This window comes from Trichomonas vaginalis, chromosome VI, assembly GCF_026262505.1.
Source record: "Trichomonas vaginalis G3 chromosome VI, whole genome shotgun sequence".
NCBI lineage: Eukaryota > Parabasalia > Trichomonadida > Trichomonadidae > Trichomonas > Trichomonas vaginalis.
In genome coordinates, this window is record NC_067208.1 from 16,579,502 (window position 1) to 16,603,090 (window position 23,589).

Genomic DNA, 23,589 nt, shown 5'->3' on the forward strand with positions numbered 1-23,589 from the left:
TTCTAAGTCAACTTTGTTTTTGCAAAAGTCGGCGAATGACATTTTATTTGTTCCCACTACTTCTTAAGAGTGAATGGGTCTTGTGTTGTGCAATGACTAAAGTTTATTTTTGCTGTGGAGTAAGTTCAATAGAAATTTTTCCTGCCCAGTTTGGCAAGTATCATTAAAAACCTGAAGATGAGGAAAAGATGAAAAGAGGAACTCTAAGTTTCAGTTTTACTTTGGTTACTGCTGCTGCAGTGTTTTGTCCAGAAAGGTTAACATAACTTCCTCCTGGAACGTTAGGGTCAAGTCTTCTTATTTTCTCAATAGTTGCATAACTGTGTCTGTTTGTTCTCTAGCTTGTGGTTTGTACTGAGTTTCTCAAAGCGAACCATTCATAGTTTGCCCATGTTACTGTTTGAACTAAAGTCAGAGTTTAGAATATATCTTATATCCCATGAAAACTTCTGGAGCATTATTGGTATCCGACATAGAAAATTCCATTGCAACCTTTCTTGTCAGACAACTTGGCAGAAGGTTTTATTTCAATGTCTTGTTCCACGTATAAGAAAGAGTTGTCAATAGAAATTAATATGAACCTGTCGCAAGCAATATCTACTGTTGTTGAAGAACGTCTCCAACTCACCTACGTTTCCATAAGAAACAGCAGTTGTATATTCGTAAGTTCAGGAACTATTTCTGACCTTCTAATGGCATTGTCGCATTCGTATACCATTCGGAAACATTTCCATTCATAGCATCCAAAATCTGGTGGCGTTATATTCTGAGCGCGACGTACATTTCATATGAGTAAAAATATAGAATAGTTTGGAATTTTATGTCATAATAGAACCCACGTGGACCAAGCTTTACTTTCTTCCTGACTGAGTTTTTAACTCTTCTTTTTCCTTCATTCCTCTGCTTGAAGTTGTTGCAATCTTTGCATTATGTTCATCTAGTATGTTGCAAATTCCATGTCCTTTTTGCCTTTTGGACTCTGGTCGCCCATCTCAGGTAACCTATATCCTAGAAAGAGTTTTGTCATAGTCTGTATTTGAGTCTCGCGTATTGTTTGCCATGACTCTTTCCTGAGTTCCGGTTCAAGCTCTTCAAACAGGGCCTGTCCATATGAATATGCTCGTTTCCAAATATATGTTTTTGTGTGCCATTCTGGTTTTCTTTCCATGTTACCAAAATATCTTTTGTGAATGGGAAAGCTTCTTACCCAATCTTTCAGTCTTGCGTCGTTTTATTCTGTAGTTGGTTTTTATTTGTCAAGAACATGTTTTCAATACTACATTTCATTTGGTACTGTCCATTTGAGTTTTCTTAAATATTCACCCCTTCTCGGTTCATTGTCTGCAAAGTAAGTTTTTATGACATTTTGCAAACTTTCGTTTGCCAAGGTCATGTACAATAGGTTCTCTTCCTTCTACTCGCCTCCCAACTTTCTTCTAACTCTCACCAAAGTTATACCATCTTTATGGGTTCTGCTGTAGTTCTTTTGAGATAAATGTTCTAGAACGTCAGGTGTTATATTTCCATCAGCCATGTTCATTTCATACTGGTTCCAAAATATCTGCATCGTTTCATATCTTTCCATGGCATTAAAGCCGCCGCTTAAAATACCAGCTATATCTGGTTCACCATTCCGACTTCCATTGCCGTCTACAAAACTTCTTGGAATTGGGTTTGTAAGTTTATGAACCACCTATCCGGGTTAGCTTTATGACCCCATCTCATTGTAGTTCCATCGTCTGCAGAAACAAAATAGGTTTGTTTCCATCTGGTTAGGTTTCTGAATGAACTTTAAACAATGTTTCATTTCTATATGTTTTCTTGAAATTTAACCTTTTATTTTCACCGAGTTCATCCGAAGATTGAACGTTAAATGCTCGTAAGTAAAAAGGGTTGTTGTATTTGTGTACATTTTTTTTCAGTCTTCCATTCTATGCTGAATATTTTCATCTGCGTGTTGGAGTCTTTTGTATGTCGGCAAACATTTTCGATATTCTTCTACTATGTCAGCCGATCTTTCTTAGACTCTTGGAAAGTATTCCATATTCACCTCATACTCTTGTTGAGGGTCAAGATTTTTCGGCTGTTTCCAAATCTTCATCTAGTTCTGTGAAGTTAGTTTCCAAAGGAGGACTTGTTCGTTTCCTTCAGGCTCTTCTAGCTGTTGTTGCTGAACTATTTCTTCCAGTCTGGTTGTATCTGAACTTCTTCCTGTGAGTTTCTTGTACCTCATCTGCTGGCATTCATATATTCCGAGACCGTTTTCAACAATCTTCCCTATCTACGTCATCCGCATTCATAAGCTTTTGTTCTTTCGTTCCGTCTCTATTTTTTACGCGTTTTCATGGACGAAAGTTGAATTGTCATTTAGCTCTGAACCATCAAAATATTCTCGGAGTAAAATCGTCATGTCATTTGGATGATATGCTATTAAATCATATCCCTTAGCGAGCTTGTATTTTCCAGCGTTTGAGATTATATCCGTTTTGGTGCTGAGCCATAAACTAAATAGGTCGGGTCAGTATTTCCTTCCTTGAACTTTCTAATAGCTTCTTTATATCTGTCACTAAAGTCAACAGTATCTGGGAAACCACATCTTCTTTAAGCATTTTTTAGAATTCTTGCGTTTCCTTGTTCTCTACTTCTTTTATGTCCTTGCTCTTTTGTGTTGTTTATGTGTTGAGGGTTTTGCTGTTGTTGTTGTTGTGTTGTTGTAATGTTGGTTGTTGTGTGGTGTTGTGTTGTGTTGGGTTTTGGTGCATGCCTGTGTCTATGTCCATGTGACGATGTGTAAATGTTTTAGGTAGTCCTGGTTCAGGTGCTTCTCTTTGGAGGGTTTGTGTATATAAGTTCCACAGCTGGCACATATGTTCCATCTGTCAGCATAATGTCCTACCTGACTTTTCGTTTTTTAAGAAAGCATTTACTAGGTCTGTTTTGGTCTGTTGTAACTCTTTTTCTTGACTTTTCACAACAGTTGCTCTAACGGCGTCATAGGCACTTTGAACTGCCTGTCTCGTTGCTGCATCTGTTATTTTCGTCATATTTTGTGCTACTTCTTTTAACTCTTGTCGAAACCTTCAGACTTCAGTTTCTTTCCAGATGAGAAGTCGTTCACTTGTTTCACCTTACTATGAAGAGCTCTCGAAGCCGTCTTAAAGTCAGCATTTGTTAAAGCTTTCATTTGAACTATCTTCATCCGCTTGTTTTTGTTCCTTATTGACCCTATGAGTTGGGCTGCTTAGCGTGGCTTGGGCATCTAACCAGTCATTGTTAGCTTTTATATATTCTGACGCTTTCATTGCCTTTGCATACCGCCGTCGTTATTTTTACTTTCTTGTGCTAAGTTTTCTACTGTACGTTTGGTTTTGCAACTGTAAAGTTTTTCTGCCTTTACATTTGCTTCAACTCCTTTTTATACTCATCGCTATCCATATATGTCTTCAGGGCCTTTTTGTTTTATCTTCTTCATCTATTCAGTACTTTATATCGAGTAGCGTATGGTTTTTCCAAATTTACAAACATCTTTATCCATTTTTGCTACTTCTGCTGCTTTTTCTGACACTTTTTCGCATATTCCTCTTACTTAGTTCTTCAGTTGTTCTTACTTTCTTCTTATTTCTCTACGTTTAACTCATTTAGTTTCTTTGTGTGTCTGTCATATTCTAGTTTCTTATCGTTTTCACTTATTTGCTTCTGGTATGTCTATGTTTTGACTTTTTGACATCTGAACATAAGTGAACTGCAAATATATTTGGCATTAAAAGCATTTGAAATATCTGGTCCAACATATAGACTGCAAGTCTTTTCTTTCTCTTGCATTCAAATTTTCGCATGTAACTTAACTGGGTCCCAAGCATCTCCAGCAGCATTGAGAATAATAGTTTACTTCAGGTTGAGGTTTGAGAAACCAAAGTCTAAGTCAACTTTGTTTTTGCAAAAGTCGGCGAATGACATTTTATTTGTCCCACTACTTCTGTAAGAGTGAATGTGTCTTGTGTTGGTGCAATGACTAAGTTATTTTTGCTGGAGTAAGTTCAATAGAAATTTTTCCTGCCCAGTTTGGCAAGTATCTTAAAAACCTGAAGATGAGGAAAGATGACAAAGAACTCAAAGTTCAGTTTTTACTTTGGTTACTGCTGCTGCAGTTTGTCCAGAAAGGTTAACATAAACTCCTGGAACGTTAGGGTCAAGTCTTCTTATTTTCTCAATAGTTGCATACTGGTTCGTGTTGTCTCTAGCTGTGGTTGTACTGAGATTTCTCAAAGCGAACCATTCATAGTTTGCCATGTTACTGTTTGAACAAGTCAGATTAGAATATATCTTATATCCCATGAAAACTTCTGGAGCATATTGGTACCGACATAGAAAATTCCATTGCAACCTTTCTTGCAGACAACTTGGCAGAAGGTTTATTTCAATTCTGTTCCACGTATAAGAAAGAGTGTCAATAGAAATTATATGAAACCTGTCGCAAGCAATACTACTGTTGTTGAAGAACCTTCTCCCAACTCACCTACGTTTCCATAAGAAACAGCAGTTGTATATTCGTAAGTTCCAGGAACTATTTCTGACCTTCTCAGATTGCATGTCGCATTCGTTATATACCATTCGGAACATTCCATTCATAGCATCCAAACTGTTGGCGTTATATTCTGAGCGGCGTAACATTCATAGATAAAAATAAGAATAGTGGATTTATATGTCATAATAGAACCCACGTGGACCAAGCTTTACTTTTTCCTGACTGAGTTTTTAACTCTTCTTTTTCCTTCATTCCCTCTGCTTGAAGTTGTTGCATCTTTGCATATGTTCATCTAGTATGTTGCAAATTCCCATGTCCTTTTTGCCTTTGGACTCTGGTCGCCCATCTCAGGTAACCTATATCTAGAAAGAGTTTGTCATAGTCTGTATTTGAGTCTTCGCGTATTGTTTGCAGACTCTTTCCTGAGTTTCCGGTTCAAGCTCTTCAAACAGTGCCTGTCCATATGGAATATGCTCGTTTCCAAATATATGTTTTTGTAGCCATTCTGTTTTCTTTCCATGTTACCAATATATCTTTTGTGATGGGAAAGCTTCTACCCAATCTTCATCTTGCGTCGTTTATTTCTGTAGTTGGTTTTATAAACGTTTCAAAATTCTCGATCTGCTTTGTTTATAGTCTCTAAATGGACACATATTTCTGAACGCTTGGAAGTCATAAAAATCTGAAAACGTCTATGTTTACATTTTTATAAAAATAAAAAAAAATATTTTTTTATTCTTGAGCTATTTGTTGTCTTGAGCTATTTGTTGCATTTGTTGTTCTTGAGCTATTTGTTGTTGAAGTTGTTCTTACAATACTTTCACAGTTGCATCTTCCAATTCGAAACTTTCTGCCGTCATTGACAAATACATAGGACATAAAAGTTTTACAGGAACAAAGTTTGCGTCAACTAAGGTTAAGTTTATGTTTGCTAAAGTGTTTGAGTTCACTAAGGTTGAAATTCTGCATTCGAATGAACAATAGGCAAACCAGCAGAGAAAGTGTTGTTTATACGCATAAGTATCTTTTGGTCATAGTAGTTTCTGTCGACATTCGAATAACACTTTGAACCTAAGTTTGAAACAATATATAAATTGGTGTGCTTAATGTCAATGGAATAGACAAACCTTGTATGACACCTTTTCCTGTTATAGGAAACTGTTGGTAGTAAAACCAGATATAAGTTTTGTATTATAGCTCATATCGTTTATACTAAACTCAGTCGGACATCCAAACATAATGAAACCTGCTCTAGTTGCAGCACATGTTACATCCGTCCTTAAAGTATTAAATAAGTCAACAAAACCTGTTGGTGGTATATCTGAGTAAGTATCTTCAAAGGAGTATTTTTTACCATTCACAACAATAAAATCTTCTGGTGTCAAAAGAGCAAAACAGGCTTTAGTCGTCATCGTGTTTAAGGTCAGTTTACAATATCGTCCTTGAGGACTTTGTAAGTTTGTTGTTATAGAATTATATGACTCAGGGTTTTTAGTCGTAATAGTATAAACCACTATGTCTTCTGCCATTTACTTAGCAACTAAATTTTAATGAAATGTTGTGTCGTCAAATATTTTTATGACGTCTGGGAAACTATATTTTAAGTTCAACGTTTCACCTCCTTTCATAACGTATATCTTGTCAATGACATTATATGAAACACCACAGCAAGCAATGTCGGGTTCTATTTCTTTGATGTTTATATCGTCTGCCTCTGTCAAAAGTTTCAATAGTTCTTTCAAAACTTCACGAGGTGCGATGACATATGAGTTCACTTTTACAGGGTTGTGTTCGACCAAGTTTAACATTATACCCAAAGCTTGACAAATCTTTCTCCTGAGTTTTAAGTTTGTCTTTAAGTTGTTGGTAGTCGTTTCGAATATCTGCAACAGAACTTAAGTCTCTGCTAACTTCAGGGTATGTTGGTTGTTCTTTTACAGGAACTATTGTTATACCATCTTGGTCTTCGTATGGTTTCCCCACTTCAACATCTCTTTCTTTGACATTGACAACAACACTTTGACTGTTTGTTTGAGTTGGTGAATTTAACTTCACATCTGCCACCGCCATTAAACCTTTTGAAACACTTACGCTTCTATTTTTCGGAAATGACATTTTACTTCAAATAAAAAGATGGACGTATTTGAGTATCTCTTCGAATTGAAGCAAAACAAAGTTTACACACACAAACAATACAAATACATTGACAGAATAGTTCTTTATACAAACAATGGAAAATGTTATAGAATAGCAATATTTGCTGAACCAAAATATTTTCATAAAGCAAAGAAAGTTGGTATAACCGAAATGGTGAAAGTTCTTGAAGCAGACAAAAATATAACAACAAAACTTACAGATATTTCTAAAGGTAAGTTTATAATACAATATTATGTCAAAACTGGCGTACTGTCAATATTTGACGGAGAGAAGTCAGTTCAAGAACAACTTACTGACCTGCTGCCAAAATCTGCTCGATGGAAGCTGTCGTTATGCCAATCTGAGGAGCCCCAGCAGGTTTCATCGAACGAATTTTCAAAAGAGCATCTTCCGTGAAAAGTGCTATTGGTTTTGTAAACTTCTTTGCTTTCAATTCATCTGGACCGTCTCTGTCACCAGTATATTGTATTTGTACAGTACCAACAGTTGAAATACCACCATAAAGTCTTCTGAGTCAGCAAATGGAATGCCAAGCCAAAAGTTTGAACGGTCTCCATTTGTATATTGAGTTTTTTGAGCTCCTGTATGGGTCCATACTTTCACATATGGCATAATAGAACTTTGCATTTCAGGGTTAATGGTTGTTGTGAAGTTGTTGTTAAAGTTCATAGCATCTAATGTCAAGTTGTATGACCTCATATCCTCAACTGTAGAATATTCTTCTCTTGGATAATATTTGCCATCTATGTTTATATGATATTTAATACCAGGGTTGTAGAAACAAGAATAGTCATTTATAGTTCGTCTGAACAGTACAAACATAGTATCTGCATGTTTCATTGCAGTTGTTAAAGCAATATCTGTTCTTGCACCTGGGTCAGCACTTTGGTTTCCAACTTCACCTGCAAAGTCTTTGACAGATATTTGGTGTATAGGGAACATAAGTGGAACTGCAATATATTTGGCAGCTAAAGCATTTGAAATATCTGGGTCCAACATATAGACTGCAAGTCTGCTTTCTATTCTCTTGCATTCAAATTTTTCGCATGTAAACTTAACTGGGTCCCAAGCATCTCCAGCAGCATTGAAATAATAGTTTACTTCAGTGTTGAGGTTTGAGAAACCAAAGTCTAAGTCAACTTTGTTTTTGCAAAAGTCGGCGAATGACATTTTATTTGTTCCCACTACTTCTGTAAGAGTGAATGGGTCTTGTGTTGGTGCAATGACTAAGTTATTTTTGCTTGGAGTAAGTTCAATAGAAATTTTTCCTGCCCAGTTTGGCAAGTATCTTAAAAACCTGAAGATGAGGAAAGATGACAAAGGAACTCTAAGTTTCAGTTTTACTTTGGTTACTGCTGCTGCAGTTTGTCCAGAAAGGTTAACATAAACTCCTGGAACGTTAGGGTCAAGTCTTCTTATTTTCTCAATAGTTGCATACTGGTCTGTTTGTTCTCTAGCTTGTGGTTGTACTGAGTTTCTCAAAGCGAACCATTCATAGTTTGCCCATGTTACTGTTTGAACTAAGTCAGAGTTAGAATATATCTTATATCCCATGAAAACTTCTGGAGCATATTGGTATCCGACATAGAAAATTCCATTGCAACCTTTCTTGTCAGACAACTTGGCAGAAGGTTTTATTTCAATGTCTTGTTCCACGTATAAGAAAGAGTTGTCAATAGAAATTATATGAAACCTGTCGCAAGCAATATCTACTGTTGTTGAAGAACCTTCTCCAAACTCACCTACGTTTCCATAAGAAACAGCAGTTGTATATTCGTAAGTTCCAGGAACTATTTCTGACCTTCTAATGGCATTGTCGCATTCGGTTATACCATTCGGAAACATTTCCATTCATAGCATCCAAAACTGTTGGCGTTATATTCTGAGCGGCGTACATAACATTTCATATGAGTAAAAATATAGAATAGTTGGATTTATATGTCATAATAGAACCCACGTGGACCAAGCTTTACTTCTCTTCCTGACTGAGTTTTTAACTCTTCTTTTTCCTTTCATTGCCCTCTGCTTGAAGTTGTTGCATCTTTGCATTATGTTCATCTAGTATGTTGCAAATTTCCAGTCCTTTTTGCCTTTGGACTCTGGTCGCCCATCTCAGGTAACCTATATCCTAGAAAGAGTTTGTCATAGTCTGTATTTGAGTCTTCGCGTATTGTTTGCATGACTCTTTCCTGAGTTTCCGGTTCAAGCTCTTCAAACAGTGCCTGTCCATATGGAATATGCTCGTTTCCAAATATATGTTTTTGTAGCCATTCTGGTTTTCTTTCCATGTTACCAATATATCTTTTGTGAATGGGAAAGCTTCTACCAATCTTTCAGTCTTGCGTCGTTTATTTCTGTAGTTGGTTTTATTTTGTCAAGGAACATGTTTTTCAATACTAACATTTCATTTGTACTGTCCATTTGAGTTTTCTTAAATATTCATCCCTTCTCGGTTCATTGTCTGCAAAGTAAGTTTTTATGACATTTTGCAAACTTTCGTTTGCAAGGTCATGTACAATAGGTTCTCTTCCTTCTATCTCCCTAACTTTCTTTCTAAACTCTTCACCAAATATACCATCTTTATGGTTCTGTGTAGTTCTTTGAGATAAATGTTTCTAGAACGTCAGGTGTTATATTTCCATCAGCCATGTTCATTTCATACTGGTTCAAAATATCTGCATCTTTCATATCTTTCAATGGCATTAAAGCCGCGCTTAAAATACCAGCTATATCTGGTTCACCATTCACTTCCATTGCGTCTACAACTTCTTGGAATTGTGGTTGTAAGTTTATGAACCACCTATCCGGGTTAGCTTTATGAACCCCATCTCATTGTAGTTCCATCGTCTGCAGAAACAAAAAGTAGGTTTGTTTCCATCTTGGTTAGGTTCTGAATGAACTTTAAACAATGTTTCATTTCTATATGTTTTCTTGAAATTTAACCTTTTATTTTCACGCAGTTCATCGAAGATTGAACGTTAAATGCTCGTAAGTAAAAAGGGTTGTTGTATTTGTGTACATTTTTTTTCAGTTCTTCCATTCTATGCTGAATATTTTCATCTGGTGTTGGAGTCTTTTGTATGTCGGCAAACATTTTTCGATATTCTTCTACTATGTCAGCCGAATCTTTCTTAGACTCTTGGAAAGATTCCATATTCACCTCATGCTCTTGTTGAGGGTCAAGATTTTTCGGCTGTTCCAAATCTTCATCTAGTTCTGTGAAGTTAGTTTCCAAAGGAGTGACTTGTTCGTTTCCTTCAGGCTCTTCTAGCTGTTGTTGCTGAACTATTTCTTCCATGTCTGGTTGTATCTGAACTTCTTCCTGTGGAGTTTCTTGTACCTCATCTGCTGGCATTTCATATATTCCGAGACCGTTTTCAACAATTTCCCTATCTACGTCATCCGCATTCATAAGCTTTTGTTCTTTCGTTCCGTCTCTATTTTTTACGCGTTTCATGACGAAAGTTGAATTGTCATTTAGCTCTGACATCAAATATCTCGGAGTAAATTCGTTCATGTCATTTGGATGATATGCTATTAAATCATATCCCTTAGCGAGCTTGTATTTTCCAGGTTTGAGATTATATCCGTTTTGGTGCTGAGCCATAAAGCTAAATAGGTTCGGGTCAGTATTTCCTTCCTTGAACTTTCTAATAGCTTCTTTATATCTGTCACTAAAGTCAACAGTATCTGGGAAACCACACTCTTCTTTAAGCATTTTTAAGAATTCTTGGTTTCCTTGTTCTCTACTTCTTTTATGTCCTTGCTCTGTTTGTGTTGGTTGTTGTGCAGGGTTTTGAACTGTTGGTTGTTGTGTTGGTTGTTGTTGTTGTTGTTGTTGTGCAGGGTTTTGAACTGTTGGTTGTTGTGTTGGTTTTGGTGCATGCCTGTGTCTATGTCCATGTGACGATGTAAATGTTTTAGGTAGTCCTGGTGCAGGTGCTTCTCTTGGAGGGTTTGGTGGTATATAAGTTCCACCAGCTGGCACATATGTTCCATCTGCAGCATAATGTCCTACCTGACTTTTCGTTTTTAAGAAAGCATTTACTAGGTCTGTTTTGGTCTGTTGTAACTCTTTTTCTTGACTTTTCACAACAGTTGCTCTAACGGCGTCATAGGCACTTTGAACTGCCTGTCTCGTTGCTGCATCTGTTATTTTCGTCATATTTTGTGCTACTTCTTTTAACTCTTTGTCGAAACCTTCAGACTTCAGTTTCTTTCCAGATGAGAAGTCGTTCACTTGTTTCACCTTACTATGAAGAGCTTCGAAAGCGTTCTTAAAGTCAGCATTTGTTAAAGCTTCATTTGAACTATCTTCATCCGCTTGTATTTTTGTCCTTATTGACCCTATGAGTTGGGCTGCTTTAGCGTTGGCTTGGGCATCTAACCAGTCATTGTTAGCTTTTATATATTCTGAGCTTTTCATTGCCTTTTGCATAGCCGCGTCGTTATTTTTACTTTCTTGTGCTAAGTTTTCATACTGTACGGTTTGGTTTTGCAACTGTAAAAGTTTTTCTGCCTTTACATTTGCTTCAACTTCCTTTTTATACTCATCGCTATCCATATATGTCTTCAGGGCTTTTTGTTTATCTCTTCATCTTTCAGTACTTTATATCGAGTAGTATGGTTTTTCAAATTTACAACATCTTGTTCCATTTTTGCTACTTCTGCTGCTTTTTCTGACACTTTTTTCGCATATTCCTCTGTACTTAGTTCTTTCAGTTGTTCTTCTTTCTTCTTTTTCTCTACGTTTAACTCATTTAGTTTCTTTGTGTGTCTGTCATATTCTAGTTTCTTTTCGTTTTCACTTATTTGCTTCTGTATGTCTATGTTTGACTTTTTGACATCTGTTATTTGATTTTTGAGTGAACTCAAATTCATTTGACTTTGAGGGTTATAGGCTGTTCCGTCTGCAGCTCCACCATAGCCTGCCATTTTCGCTAAAAGTGCCGCTCTTAAACCTCCACTCTGTGCACCAAGAACTCGGTTTAAAAGCATAGGATTGCTTGACATTTGTTGCAACATAGTGGGGTCATTCAGCATTTGTTGTTGCAACTGTTGTTGTGGTGTCAGTTTTACTATTGGATGTTTCAATGCTCTCTTCCTCTTACGTATATTCTTACGTAGCTTACGTGGCATTTTAAGTGAAGTTAAAAAGCGGCTTTTGACAGACGTTTTATTGTGACTTCTTCGTAAAGACTTTGTTGAGATTTCTTCGTAAATGAGTGTAAATGACCCAAAAATATATTTTAGGGTAGAAGGGTATATCTAACCTCTTTCTAACCTCATTTCTACCCTCTTGAATTTTCATGAATTTCTTCGTAAAGACTTTGTTGAGACTTCTTCGTAAAGACTTTGTTAAGACTTCTTCGTAAATGACCCAAAAATATATTTTAGGGTAGAAGGGTATATCTAACCTCTTTTCTAACCTCTTTTCTACCCTCTTGAATTTTCATGAATTTCTTCGTAAAGACTTTGTTAAGACTTCTTCGTAAAGACTTTGTTGAGACTTCTTCGTAAAGACTTTGTCAAGACTTCATCGTAAAGACTTTGTTGAGATTTCTTCGTAAATGACCCTAGTAGTATATTTTTGGTGTAAATTTCATGAAAATTCAAGAGGGTAGAAAAGAGGTTAGAAAAGAGGTTAGATATACCCTTCTACCCTAAAAATATATTTTTGGTGTAAATTTCATGAAAATTCAAGAGGGTAGAAAAGAGGTTAGAAAAGAGGTTAGATATACCCTTCTACCCTAAAATATATTTTTGGTGTAAATTTCATGAAAATTCAAGAGGGTAGAAAAGAGGTTAGAAAAGAGGTTAGATATACCCTTCTACCCTAAAATATATTTTTGTCTGATTTTACGAAGAAGTCTTGACAAAACATTTACGAAGAAGTCTTGACAAAACATGAAAACATATATAATTTGTGAAAAGCTCCTGGAAGACCTCCGAATAAAAACTTCATTTATGTGGGCTAGAGGGCGCAACGCGCCTGGAAGCCCTCCGAATAAAAACTTCATTTATACTAAACATCTTCAGGGCTAGAAGGCACGAAGTGCCTGGAAGCCCCACTTCCTTTTTTTTTTTTTTTTTTTTTTTTTTTTTTTTCTACTATGAATACATCAACAATATCATCACTAAATAGCTAATAGGAATGATTGTAATTATGAGTTCAAATCAAATCTTGAATTTTTTAAATGATAAATGAAGTTGAAATATGAAAACTCATGTTATGATAGGTAAATAATGGCAAATATTCGATTAGAATGAAATTTGAGAGAAAGATGCCAAAATAAAATTTTTTTTATTTATGGGAATTGAGAGAAACCGCATAAAAATGTCGCAGCGAAGGGGATGGATTCCGTATAAGTTTATGAATGTCCAAAATCCGTCTAAGGACCCTATTAAGTTCGAAGAAGACGGCCAAGGATATACAGTTACAGATGTTTGCGCTTATCACGGTTCTTTGATTTTTGGTGACTCAATGGGTCACTTACATATCTTAAAAGATGTAAATAACCCAACATTTATCGATATTCCGTTCTGTGATGCACCAATTATGAAGTTACTTGCACCTCCAAGTACTCCAGCTCTTATCGCTCTTATTAATTACACAGATAGCATTGGTGTCATCATGGCAGATCCAGAATCAAATACATCATACGCAGAAACATCAATTCAGAAGCAGCCGGGCACTGAAATTCAATTTATCACTTCATCTCACATGCTGGAGTATTTCGCTTTAACATTCGATAAGCATACTGTATATGTTTACCAGGTCCCAAGGATTGGATCTAAGAAGATGGTTTTCGAATGTATCGAAACAATCAAAATCGATGAAACAATTACAAGTTTGCACTACGCTACAAGCTTATTGTTCGAAAATGCAGTATTTATTACAACTGATAAAAATATTTACGCGTATAAACAGAACAAAAAAGCTTTCTACAAGAAAGTTATCGATACAAAAGGCGTCGCAACCGAATTCGCCTGCCTAAACGACAAAGGACTGTTGGCAGTTGCACGAGGACAAGACGTAGTCTTCTACAATTTCGAAGGCGTCGATTCAGAAACAATTCCAATCGATCTTCCAGTAGATCCAATCAAAATCATGTGGTACAGAACATATTTATTAGCCTTCTCAACACAATACGAGACTGTAAAAGTCTACGATGCAATGACTCGTTGCACTTACGGAGGATCTAAGTTTGGCAAAGATGCGAAGTACATTTTATACGAATGGGGCCAAATTATATTACTCATGATGACACAAGAGTCATCAGGAAGCACTTGCAAGATCGCTACCCTTACGGAATTCTCTACAGAAGAGAAATTAAAGTCTCTCTGCGACAACCGCCAGTTCGAAGCCGCTCTTAAGCTTGCAGAAAATGCACACATAGGAGCTGCAAAGATTGCAGATATCCATCGTCAATTGGGTGATGATCGTCATAATGCTCACGCATATGCTGACGCAATTCAACAGTATATCCTTGCTATTGGCTATTTAGAACCTTCTTACGTTATCAACAAGTTCCTCGAGCCACAATACGCTGAGTTATTGGTTCAATATCTCGAAGCACTGCATGATAAGGGACTTGAAGAGCCATTACAGACACAGCTGAGATTCAACTGCTATACAAAGCTCGGCCGAGTCAGTTCTCTCTTAGATATCGTTGATAAAATTATCAATGACAAGAAGAATGACGAAGAAATCGAATTTAACATCGCTCCTGCTATCAAGGTTCTCGTGGAGAGTGGAAATGCCACTAAAGCTTCAGAGTTAGCCCTTGCATTTGGCGATTACATCATGTATTGCCAGATCAAAGAGAAAGATAACAAGATTCTCGATGTCAGAGACATTATATTCAAAGTTCCTGTTCTCCAAACGAAGATTAAAATCATTTGCGATTATGGCGCAAAGATTTTGTCTCATTTGGACGAAACAGAAGCTCTTTCCTTCACCACAAAAATCGCCGGACTCTGTTCTATCAACTTAGATGCAGAAACAATCCCTCCAAAGATGATTTTCCACATCTTCCTCGAATTCCCTAAGATGGAGTACAAATTCCTTACTCTTGTACTCTCTATGGCCCCACAGAACCTCACCGATACACTCTGGAACCGATTAATTTCAACATCAATAATCGTAAATCCAGCTGAAACGATTGGCTTGCTCAAACACCCACAGGCGAAATATAATGAAGAGATTGCCTTCCTTTCTGTAAGAGTTGCTCTCACAGAATGCGAAAATGTCAAAGAACAAGCGGCCAAATATGAGAAATCTCTTCAAAAAGATCCAAATTCACCAATCCCAGAGATTCTTCTTGGCGTAGATCTCAAGGCAAACGATGCTAAGTACGGCCAGCTCTCACAAGCCATGGAATACATGTTCCATATCAGAAAACAATACAGAATGATCTTAAATACCTGCGAACCTTCACAGATGTACGATATCTGCCTCAGATACCAGAAGGATGATCCAAATATATGGTCAGAAGGCCTCCAACTCGCAGTCAGATCCGGAGATATCGATGTGACCAAGCAAATCTCATCGCATGTATTAGATAATGGCATAATGTTGTTGAATGAATTATTGCCAATACTTAAAGGCATCAAATCAACAGCTACGTTTGATATCATTTCTGAATTCACAATTAAAGAGTTCGAAAGGATCGCGAGCGAGACAAATGAGAAGATGAAGAAGCTACAACAGGAAGATGAAGCTCTCGAAAAGATGTACGTTGAAACAAACAATTTACAAAATAATTGCAAAGTTTTCCGTGGAATTAAGAACGGAATGACATGCGGAAGCTGCCAGCAGAAGATAGATTCCTATCCATTCTCATGTTTCAAGTGCGGACATACATTCCATCAGCCATGCCTCGGAGATGAACCAGATCTTTGCCCAATTTGCCGCCAGAAGGCAGAACAGATAGCACACGACAGAATAGCTCGTGTCCATGAACATGAGGAACAGCAGGAAATCCTCACAGCAATGAAGAACACAAACGACGGAATTGGAATTCTCGAAGAAGTGTTGAAATCAGGAATATTAGATAATGATTTATCTCAGGAGGATACGGATGATATAAAGAAGTTCCTCGCGAAATTCGGTTTAGGTGAAGAATGAAAAAAATAATTAAATTCTTTATTTCTTAAGTAAAAAAAGTTTTTTATCTTATTGTTGAAAAAAAGTACAATGATTTTATAGTCTCGTCATTGATATAGTTTAAGTAAAACAAGTCTGTTATGATGAAATCTCGAACTTTTTCCATATAATAACATACTTTTTAATATAAATTTTGAGGGTTCAGACATTGCTAATCTTCTATCCGCAATGTCTTCACCTAGCCCGTATATATAAAACCCATGAATGGAAAATAACAAATTTTTATTCCAACAATTACATAAGAGAGTTAAGAATAGGCTAAAACTACAATCAAGGACTGCCAAAATTGATATCATATCTTATTAGAGTCATTGAAATAAAAAGAATATTACCCTCTTTTCGGTAATTCTCTAATTGATAACTGAACAAGTTGATTCCAATATAATTTATAGTTAAAATTTGTTTTATTTGTTAATTGGATCAAAAATTCAAGCAAATTTTTCCCACAAAGTGAACCGCGGTTTAAAAAACTTGAAAATTGTTTTAATTTAATATAAGTTATGAATGCTTTCATCATCAAATTTATGAAAAAAATTTACGACTTTTCATTTTTACTGAAAATTTTAGTTCAATGCTTACACTATTCATAGGTTTTACATCAAGTTCCATTAACCAGATTGAATCTGACTATCATCCAAGCTTTGAGCTTGATATACAATCTAAAAACAAAAAATTGTTATCAAGAGGAACTTATTGGGCTAGAACTGGTTACAATTCAGTGTATTTAAGAAATTATGATGCAACAACAATTATATTTGATAGCTCATATCGATATGACGTATTTGTCATCTTCCATTCAGTAAAATTTATCAATGAATCTTCTAAAAAAAGCATTTCAAACTGTGCAATGAATCCGAAACAATTATCAGTTTTATCTAACAAATATAATCTAGAATTCTCGGTTTTCTTACTCGAAAAAAATTGCATAATTAAATACGATTTCAATTATTTCAATAATTTCTATTTAATGAATACCGATACACAAGAAAACAGTACTTACTGCATTATTCATTCAGGTAATAATGCTATATCAATGACATTATTCAAAGATCCTAAAACTTCTCCGTTAAATACTTTCTCGTATTATAATTCATTTTCAATGGAAGGAAAACCAATCGAAATCAAAGATGAAACTACTACAATTACAGATAAAAAATTTATAATTATTAAATACACTATTGGGTTAGGAAATCCTTATGGATTTGTTGGTATCTCTCGCACAACACCTAAATATATGTCTGGTAGATTCTTCTATTCAGATATAGTTAATAGACCTATCACTTTTGAAAATGAAACAAAAATAGATTCTAAAATTGATGAAAAAATTGTTCATGAAACAATAATTAATGCAAAATTTGGAAGAAACAGTGTTCAAATATCAAAAGATACAGAAACAACAGTGGTCACTCCAAATATTCCTGGTAAAAACACTTTTGTTGCTTTCTTAAACTACAATCATTTCAAATTTTCTGACATTAATAAACCAAATGAAGTACTTAGATCTACTGAATCTTTCAAAGTTATTGCAAAAGATGAGGATAGAAATCTTGATTTCGTTTTTTTTGCGCTTGATACAAAAGATTCTTCATTAGATTTTATCATCAATCAGAACAGGAAACAATATTTGATTGATACAGGAATCAAATATTTGCCTGAATCTCATTTAATTGTTTTCATTGGATCAGAAGATTATAATGTTACAACATATATTTCCAAAAAGATAGCTAACAATAAAAATTATAAGATTCAAATTCATTCATCATATACAATGAATGATGAACCAGAAACAATCATGAATTCAAAAGCATTATATGATGTTAATTTTGTCATATTTAGAGTTATTGTACAAGAAGTTTGTGAAAATTCATTTATTGGAATAGCACTAATTGCCAAGCAAATTGATAGAATTAGGCCGGTTGTTAGTGGAAATTTCTTTGTTCCTTCAATACTTCACATATTTACAAAAGAAACTTCATATTATGATAAAGTTGTTCTTAGACCTGAAAATTACCATTCAAAAGTACCAATATTGGATGAAATTAATCCTATTAAAGTAGGTCCAAATTCTTTGATAACATTCGAAACTGCTTTAGTTGAGGATTATTTCATTATTGCAGAAGCAGATGGCATAAAAATTAATGTTACTGATCTAAAAATGCAAGCATTAATCACAAAGAAAGAAACAGAACTCAGTCTAAATGTCACAAACAAACAATCAATCATTAAAGTACCAATAAATATCTTCAAACTTGATTATCTAAAAGGAAAATGTAATGAAATGATTGTGTCTGGAGGATCTCAAGATATTTCAATCTGTAATAATTATTCTACTTCAGATAGAAAATGCACTCATATCATTACAAAAGAAAATAAAACATGTATATTCAAGCCATTCAACTCTAAATATACAAGTTCAGATATCATAGTATCAAATATTAGCGATGTTGAAATTTTCACACCTGATGGAATTCCTATTAAGAGTTCACTGGAAGATACAATTCTTTCAATAAGTTCTTCTTTTGTTTTTGTTATAAATCCTCCAGAAGACATTGATGAAAGAGAATTCTACTTTTCAGCAACAATGAAGAATGGAAACTCCGAAATAGAATCTCCTTATTTGTTAGGAAACGATGAAATATATCAATTTGAAGCAAAAACTAAATCAGGTGCAATTGCTGGATGGACAATCTTTTCATTAATTGTTATATCCTGCATTGTGGCCGGTCTAGTTTTACTATATAAGAAATATTATGACCCTAGAGTCAGAAGTGATTCTGAAAGTGAAAGTTCAAGTCGATCACCAAATCCTCTTAATAATGGAAATAATGTTAGCGAGTCAAGTGATTCATGGAAATATTAAATAAAAATATTCTGTTTGAAGCTTCTTTTTCTTTATTTTTTTTAGAATACCTTGAGATAGAAACTTACTTAAAGTTTTCTAAACGAACATTTGTTTTCTATAAAACATTAGAAAATAATATATTTATCAATGAAAAATATTAGTTTAAGGTTAGGTAAGTGGGGCTTCCAGGCGCGTTGCGCCCTCTAGCCCCTAAGAAATTTTGCCCAAGACCCAAGAGGAGGACCGAACCCCAGCCGACCAGCCGGTGACAAAACCAAAACCGTTGTTATTTACATCATATTAATGATGTCACTTTTTAATATGTCACTTTTTGTTTCACTTTTCACAAATTATATATGTTTTCATGCTTTGTCACTTTTCTGTCACTTTTCGGGTAAAAACATTTTTATTATTATATATAAATGAATTTTACAAAACCACCGTTACCGTTCTTTGGAAATAAGAGTAGATGTAAAGATATTATATTGAGAGAACTTAAGAAACTACCGAATGGTCTAACATTTGTAGATTTGTTCGGTGGAAGTTTCTATATATCCCATTTATGTCATACAATATTCCCAGACTCAAAGATTATATGCAATGACTTCGACAACTATATGGACCGTCTCAAACATATTCCAGACACAAACAATATATTGAAAGCGTTAAAAGAAAAGATACCTATAGGTAAGATGGAACGTATACCATTAGATAAGAAAAATATTGTGAGAGAGGTTTTGAAAAAAGCAGAATATATAGACTGGGATAGTATATCTGCTAGACTATTATATAGTGGTGCTATAAGAGTTCATGACATTGAAACACTTATGTCAAAAGTTTTATATCTTAACTATACAAATGTTTTCAAAGAGGACATAGAAAAATATATTGAGGGTATAGAGTTTGTGAGATGTCGTTGGACAGAGTTGTATGAAAAATATAAAGACAAGGAAAATGTTTTCTTTATAGTGGACCCGCCGTTCTATAACACATGGGATTTTCAATACCAAGTAGACTGGACTTTGAGAGACTCTTTAGAAACTTTAGACGTTATACATAACCATCCATGCTTTTACTTTACATCCGATAAAAGTGGTTTGGAAACCGTTATGAGATGGTTAGAGGACATACATGACTATGAGTTTATATATGACAAGATAGAATATGAGAGAGGTCCTATAAACTGGAGAAAGTGTCACAATAAAGAAATTTTATTAGTAAGTAAATGTGGTTTGAAATAGGACTACTTGTTTTAGGTTTTTTCCATTGTGTCATTTATTTATTTGACGTGGCAGAAAAGTACAGAGAATATGAAGATGAACCAATGCCTGCAAATGTTCAGTATATGTACTCGTAAGAGATATTTTTATCTAATATTAAATGGACGCACAGAACTTAGCGAATGCACAGCAACCTGGACAACCAAACCCAGAGAATATTCCAAATGAAGTTAGAATACAAACTGCAATGGCAAACTATGGTCAAGTGCCAACAGATGTACAAATGCAAACTGCCATGTCAAATGACGCTGCGTTAGGTTTGCCACCATGGTATGCAAATATGAGATGGAAAGAGTTTTATACAAACCCTGAAGTGGGATATAAACAACTTTATGCAGATGACGCGAACACAGGAGTTGACCCAGAATATGTTTTCTACCAGAGGAGAAACAGAATGTATGAGCTCCAGTTAAAGAATGCTATGGAACTCAACAGGAAACGTAAGAGACTAGGCGGACATTAGATTTTTACATATAGTAAAATGGGTTTCTTCAGTAAGATAGGAAACTTCTTTCGAAATGTTGGAAGAGGTATATGGAATGGAATAAAATCTGTCGGAAGAGGAGTATGGAACGGTGTCAAAAATATTGGTAAAAGAGTAGGTCAGTTTGTTGGTATTATACCTAAAGACCCTGAACCAGAAGAACAAGCTCCTGTTATACAACAGCCTGAACCTGCACCACAGTCTAGTTGGCAACCAAATCCAACACCTCAACCGTATTAAAAAATTATATTTTTATCGTTCGATAGTAGTTGTATATGAAACTAAGTTCTAAGTAAAACGCATGGTATAATGGAATTATTCTTTTTCTTCCATCTGTAGTAAACCATACTTGAAAGTCTGAAATACTTCCACTTGGTGGTTCGTATAACTTTGTAGGTTTTTCGTAAAAGTCATTTGCCAAGCATAAGAAAGAGTTTTGGGCGCCAGAAAATGAAGCATGAACAATAATAGCATCTTGGTCGAAAACATTTTCATATGTTCCATTAGGTTTTTCGACTTCATAATAGTCCGGGTGTACTGGATATGCTGCAGGCTGATTTAACATCCTCATAAATCTATACCATGCCAAGTTGTTATATTTTGTAGAAATATAAACGTTTTCTCCAAGGTCTTCTATTTTATTGATTTTAACAGTTGCATTTTTCCTGTCATAAATAATATCGAGATGGTATTCTCCTTCGTCAATGTTATACTGGTTTGCATATTCGATATAGATATCGTTTATTTTTTCTTGAAAAGCTTGAAGAGTTGTTTCTAAATTTATAAGCAAACTAACTTGTAAAAGTTTTCCCTGTTCAAATTTCTCATACATACGTTTTTCTTTGTTATAGTATCGAACTTCAAAACCGACTGTAAATGGGAAACCATGTATGGCTTCTGAAATGAACTTCATTCTACGAAAGCCAATAGCTTTTGTGACAGATGGGTCTCTTAGCCATCTTAATGGGTAGTCAAAACGATAGCCTTCATGCTTTACGGTATCTGTCTCAAACTTTTGACCGACATTAGTAAAAAGTTCATCTAATGGTTTAGTTGTAGCAACTCTAGAATTTTCTTTTTCTATTGGAAGCATATTTTATCTATAATAAAAATGTCAAATGAAACAGCGTCTATGAGAGAAATACAACACAACCGACAACTCATTATGCAAGCTCTAAATAAGAACACAACAAACTTTTCAAACTATTCTAAGATATCTGAGTCATTGAAAGAAGGAAACTTAAAACTGACATTAAACCCAATGACAGATGAGTTTCTGTTTCAAGACAATAAGAACCATACTGTCTGTATAAATCCAACAAAAGGAACTTTAAACGAGAAACCTATAAATGAACTTCTTTTGAAAGCAGATGTTGACAACAAAGCTGACAAAGAATATGTAGACGATGCAATAGCAAAAGAAGAAGAAAGAGCTAACAATGCTTATGCAACAAAAGAACATACTCATCCTGAACTAGCAGACAAAACATATGTTGACAATAAAATGTCAAGTGAAGTGACAAGAGCTGAAAACGAATATTCTAAAAAGACTCATACACATACCATTGCAAATATTACAAACTTACAAGAAACCTTAAACAGGAAAAGTGCCGTTGGACATACACATTCCATATCTGAAATAACAGACTTAAACGTTAGCCTTGAAAAGAAAGCGGATAAGGAATATGTGGCTAGTAAGTTAGAGAAGAAAGCGGATAAGGAATATGTGGATGAAAAAGATAATGAAATTAAAGAAAGGGTTGAATGGTATCATGAATGGACATCAAAGATTTTAAAAACTAAAGCTGATACAGGATGGGTTTCAGGATGTTTAGACCTTAAAGCAGATAAAACTTATGTTAACGATGAGTTAGAGAAGAAAGCAGATAAGACTCATACACATACAAGTTTTACAACTTTTACAGCAGATGATATTACACTAAACACAACCTTGCCAAATAAAGGTCCAACAATACCACCGGCAACAAGTCTTGTAGATACTTTGATATCTAATGACAATAGTATTATGCATCTAAGACAGGAACTCAATGTGCTTAAACAAATTTTGCCGAATCTTATTTACCCGGTTGGCTCATTATATGTTTCAATGAACTCTACCAGACCAGAAGTAGTACTTGGTTTTGGAACTTGGACTCAAATAGTCGACAGGTTTTTGTATTGTGCAAACTCTTCAAAGGAAACAGGTGGAAGTAAAACGATTACAGGTGAAAATTTACCTGCACACAGTCACTACATAGATTTAAGTACATCTCAAGCAGGTTGGCATAAGCATAGATATTGGGATTGGTCAGCAATGACAAAAGGTAAAGGATATGATGTTAAAGACAACGTTAAGTTTGCTATAAATTGTTACTGGAGTAACACTGAGGGAGGAGGAAACCATACACATCACGTTTCAGGATATACGCAAACAACGGGACAAAGTAAAGAATATATGCCACCTTACATGACAGTTTACGCATGGTATAGAATTGCTTAGTCGTCATTTTCAACTTCTTTAGCATATTCGTCAGGAGTTGTCTTATATTTGTTAGGAACTGTCTTTGAAAGTATACCACCTTGAACTTTGACAAGTTTGAAACGAGGTCTGACAATAGTAGTTTTATCTTCTGCTTGCAGTGTGTACATTTTGCCATGTTTGCCTAAAACTTCATAATATTCTCTTGTATACTTTCTTCTATTTTTACGAACACGAATGTGAGTACCTGTCGGGTTCCCATTGTTGTCATAGTCAATAGTATTTTCATATGGGTCGCGTTTAGGTATTTCTATTTTTACTTTGTCACCTTTCTGAAGTTTGAAGCCCGGCATTCTTTCTTGTTTGTCTCTTTTGACTAAATTATTAATATATAGTCTTTCTCTAAGTCAGGGTTGTTTTTCATTTCTTCGGGGGAGTGGTTTCCCAAACCTTTTTGTTTACGGTTATTGTAAATATTTAAAACTTGTCTCATCTTTGCCATGGAGAAGTGTCTATATTTGTCGTCATATGACATTTCATTTGCTTCACCACCTTGTGGTTGGTTTAAGTCTCTTAACATTTTTATACAACCGTCAATGACACCAAGAGCAGAATGGTTTTGGTCGACAATGAAATATTGGTTTACATTTTTT

The 23,589-nt window shown here is 35.1% G+C and overlaps 9 protein-coding genes and 2 pseudogenes across 11 annotated transcripts, besides 2 other annotated features; 6 read left to right on the top strand and 5 right to left on the bottom strand.

Annotated features, from left to right (window-relative positions):
* Positions 1-8,525: part of a mobile genetic element that runs on past the window's edge.
* Positions 5,258-6,054, bottom strand: TVAGG3_0877430 (annotated as a pseudogene). The gene has a single exon. A coding segment is annotated over exon 1 (797 nt).
* TVAGG3_0877440 lies at positions 6,157-6,595 on the bottom strand (annotated as a pseudogene). The gene has a single exon. A coding segment is annotated over exon 1 (439 nt).
* On the top strand, positions 6,659-7,078 carry TVAGG3_0877450 (uncharacterized protein; the record flags this gene model as incomplete). The annotated part of the gene is made up of 1 exon (XM_051250288.1): positions 6,659-7,078. The coding sequence occupies one exon, from the start codon at positions 6,659-6,661 to the stop codon at positions 7,076-7,078; it is 420 nt and encodes a 139-aa protein (XP_051085763.1).
* TVAGG3_0877460 (protein of unknown function, DUF4106 family) lies at positions 7,197-7,852 on the bottom strand (the record flags this gene model as incomplete). The annotated part of the gene is made up of 1 exon (XM_051250289.1): positions 7,197-7,852. A coding segment is annotated over one exon (656 nt), but the record flags the coding sequence as incomplete, so codon positions are not given.
* Positions 8,526-9,926: 1,401 nt separating the features above from the next.
* TVAGG3_0877470 (protein of unknown function, DUF4106 family) lies at positions 9,927-11,120 on the bottom strand (the record flags this gene model as incomplete). Its single annotated transcript, XM_051250290.1, has 1 exon — positions 9,927-11,120. A coding segment is annotated over one exon (1,194 nt), but the record flags the coding sequence as incomplete, so codon positions are not given.
* A 1,872-nt stretch (positions 11,121-12,992) lies between these two features.
* On the top strand, positions 12,993-15,877 carry TVAGG3_0877480 (vacuolar protein sorting-associated protein 11-like protein family; the record flags this gene model as incomplete). The annotated part of the gene is made up of 1 exon (XM_001299087.2): positions 12,993-15,812. One exon carries the CDS (start codon positions 12,993-12,995, stop codon positions 15,810-15,812), a length of 2,820 nt encoding a protein of 939 aa, XP_001299088.1.
* Positions 15,878-16,453: 576 nt separating this feature from the next.
* Positions 16,454-18,711, top strand: TVAGG3_0877490 (uncharacterized protein; the record flags this gene model as incomplete). Its single annotated transcript, XM_001299088.2, has 1 exon — positions 16,699-18,711. The coding sequence occupies one exon, from the start codon at positions 16,699-16,701 to the stop codon at positions 18,709-18,711; it is 2,013 nt and encodes a 670-aa protein (XP_001299089.1).
* A 1,362-nt stretch (positions 18,712-20,073) lies between these two features.
* On the top strand, positions 20,074-20,421 carry TVAGG3_0877500 (uncharacterized protein; the record flags this gene model as incomplete). The annotated part of the gene is made up of 1 exon (XM_051250291.1): positions 20,074-20,421. A coding segment is annotated over one exon (348 nt), but the record flags the coding sequence as incomplete, so codon positions are not given.
* A 33-nt stretch (positions 20,422-20,454) lies between these two features.
* TVAGG3_0877510 (serine threonine-protein phosphatase family) lies at positions 20,455-20,697 on the top strand (the record flags this gene model as incomplete). The annotated part of the gene is made up of 1 exon (XM_051250292.1): positions 20,455-20,697. One exon carries the CDS (start codon positions 20,455-20,457, stop codon positions 20,695-20,697), a length of 243 nt encoding a protein of 80 aa, XP_051085767.1.
* A 298-nt stretch (positions 20,698-20,995) lies between these two features.
* Positions 20,996-21,550, bottom strand: TVAGG3_0877520 (uncharacterized protein; the record flags this gene model as incomplete). Its single annotated transcript, XM_051250293.1, has 1 exon — positions 20,996-21,550. A coding segment is annotated over one exon (555 nt), but the record flags the coding sequence as incomplete, so codon positions are not given.
* Positions 21,551-21,622: 72 nt separating this feature from the next.
* Positions 21,623-22,957, top strand: TVAGG3_0877540 (phage tail repeat-like family; the record flags this gene model as incomplete). The annotated part of the gene is made up of 1 exon (XM_001299089.1): positions 21,623-22,957. One exon carries the CDS (start codon positions 21,623-21,625, stop codon positions 22,955-22,957), a length of 1,335 nt encoding a protein of 444 aa, XP_001299090.1.
* Positions 21,623-23,589: part of a mobile genetic element that runs on past the window's edge.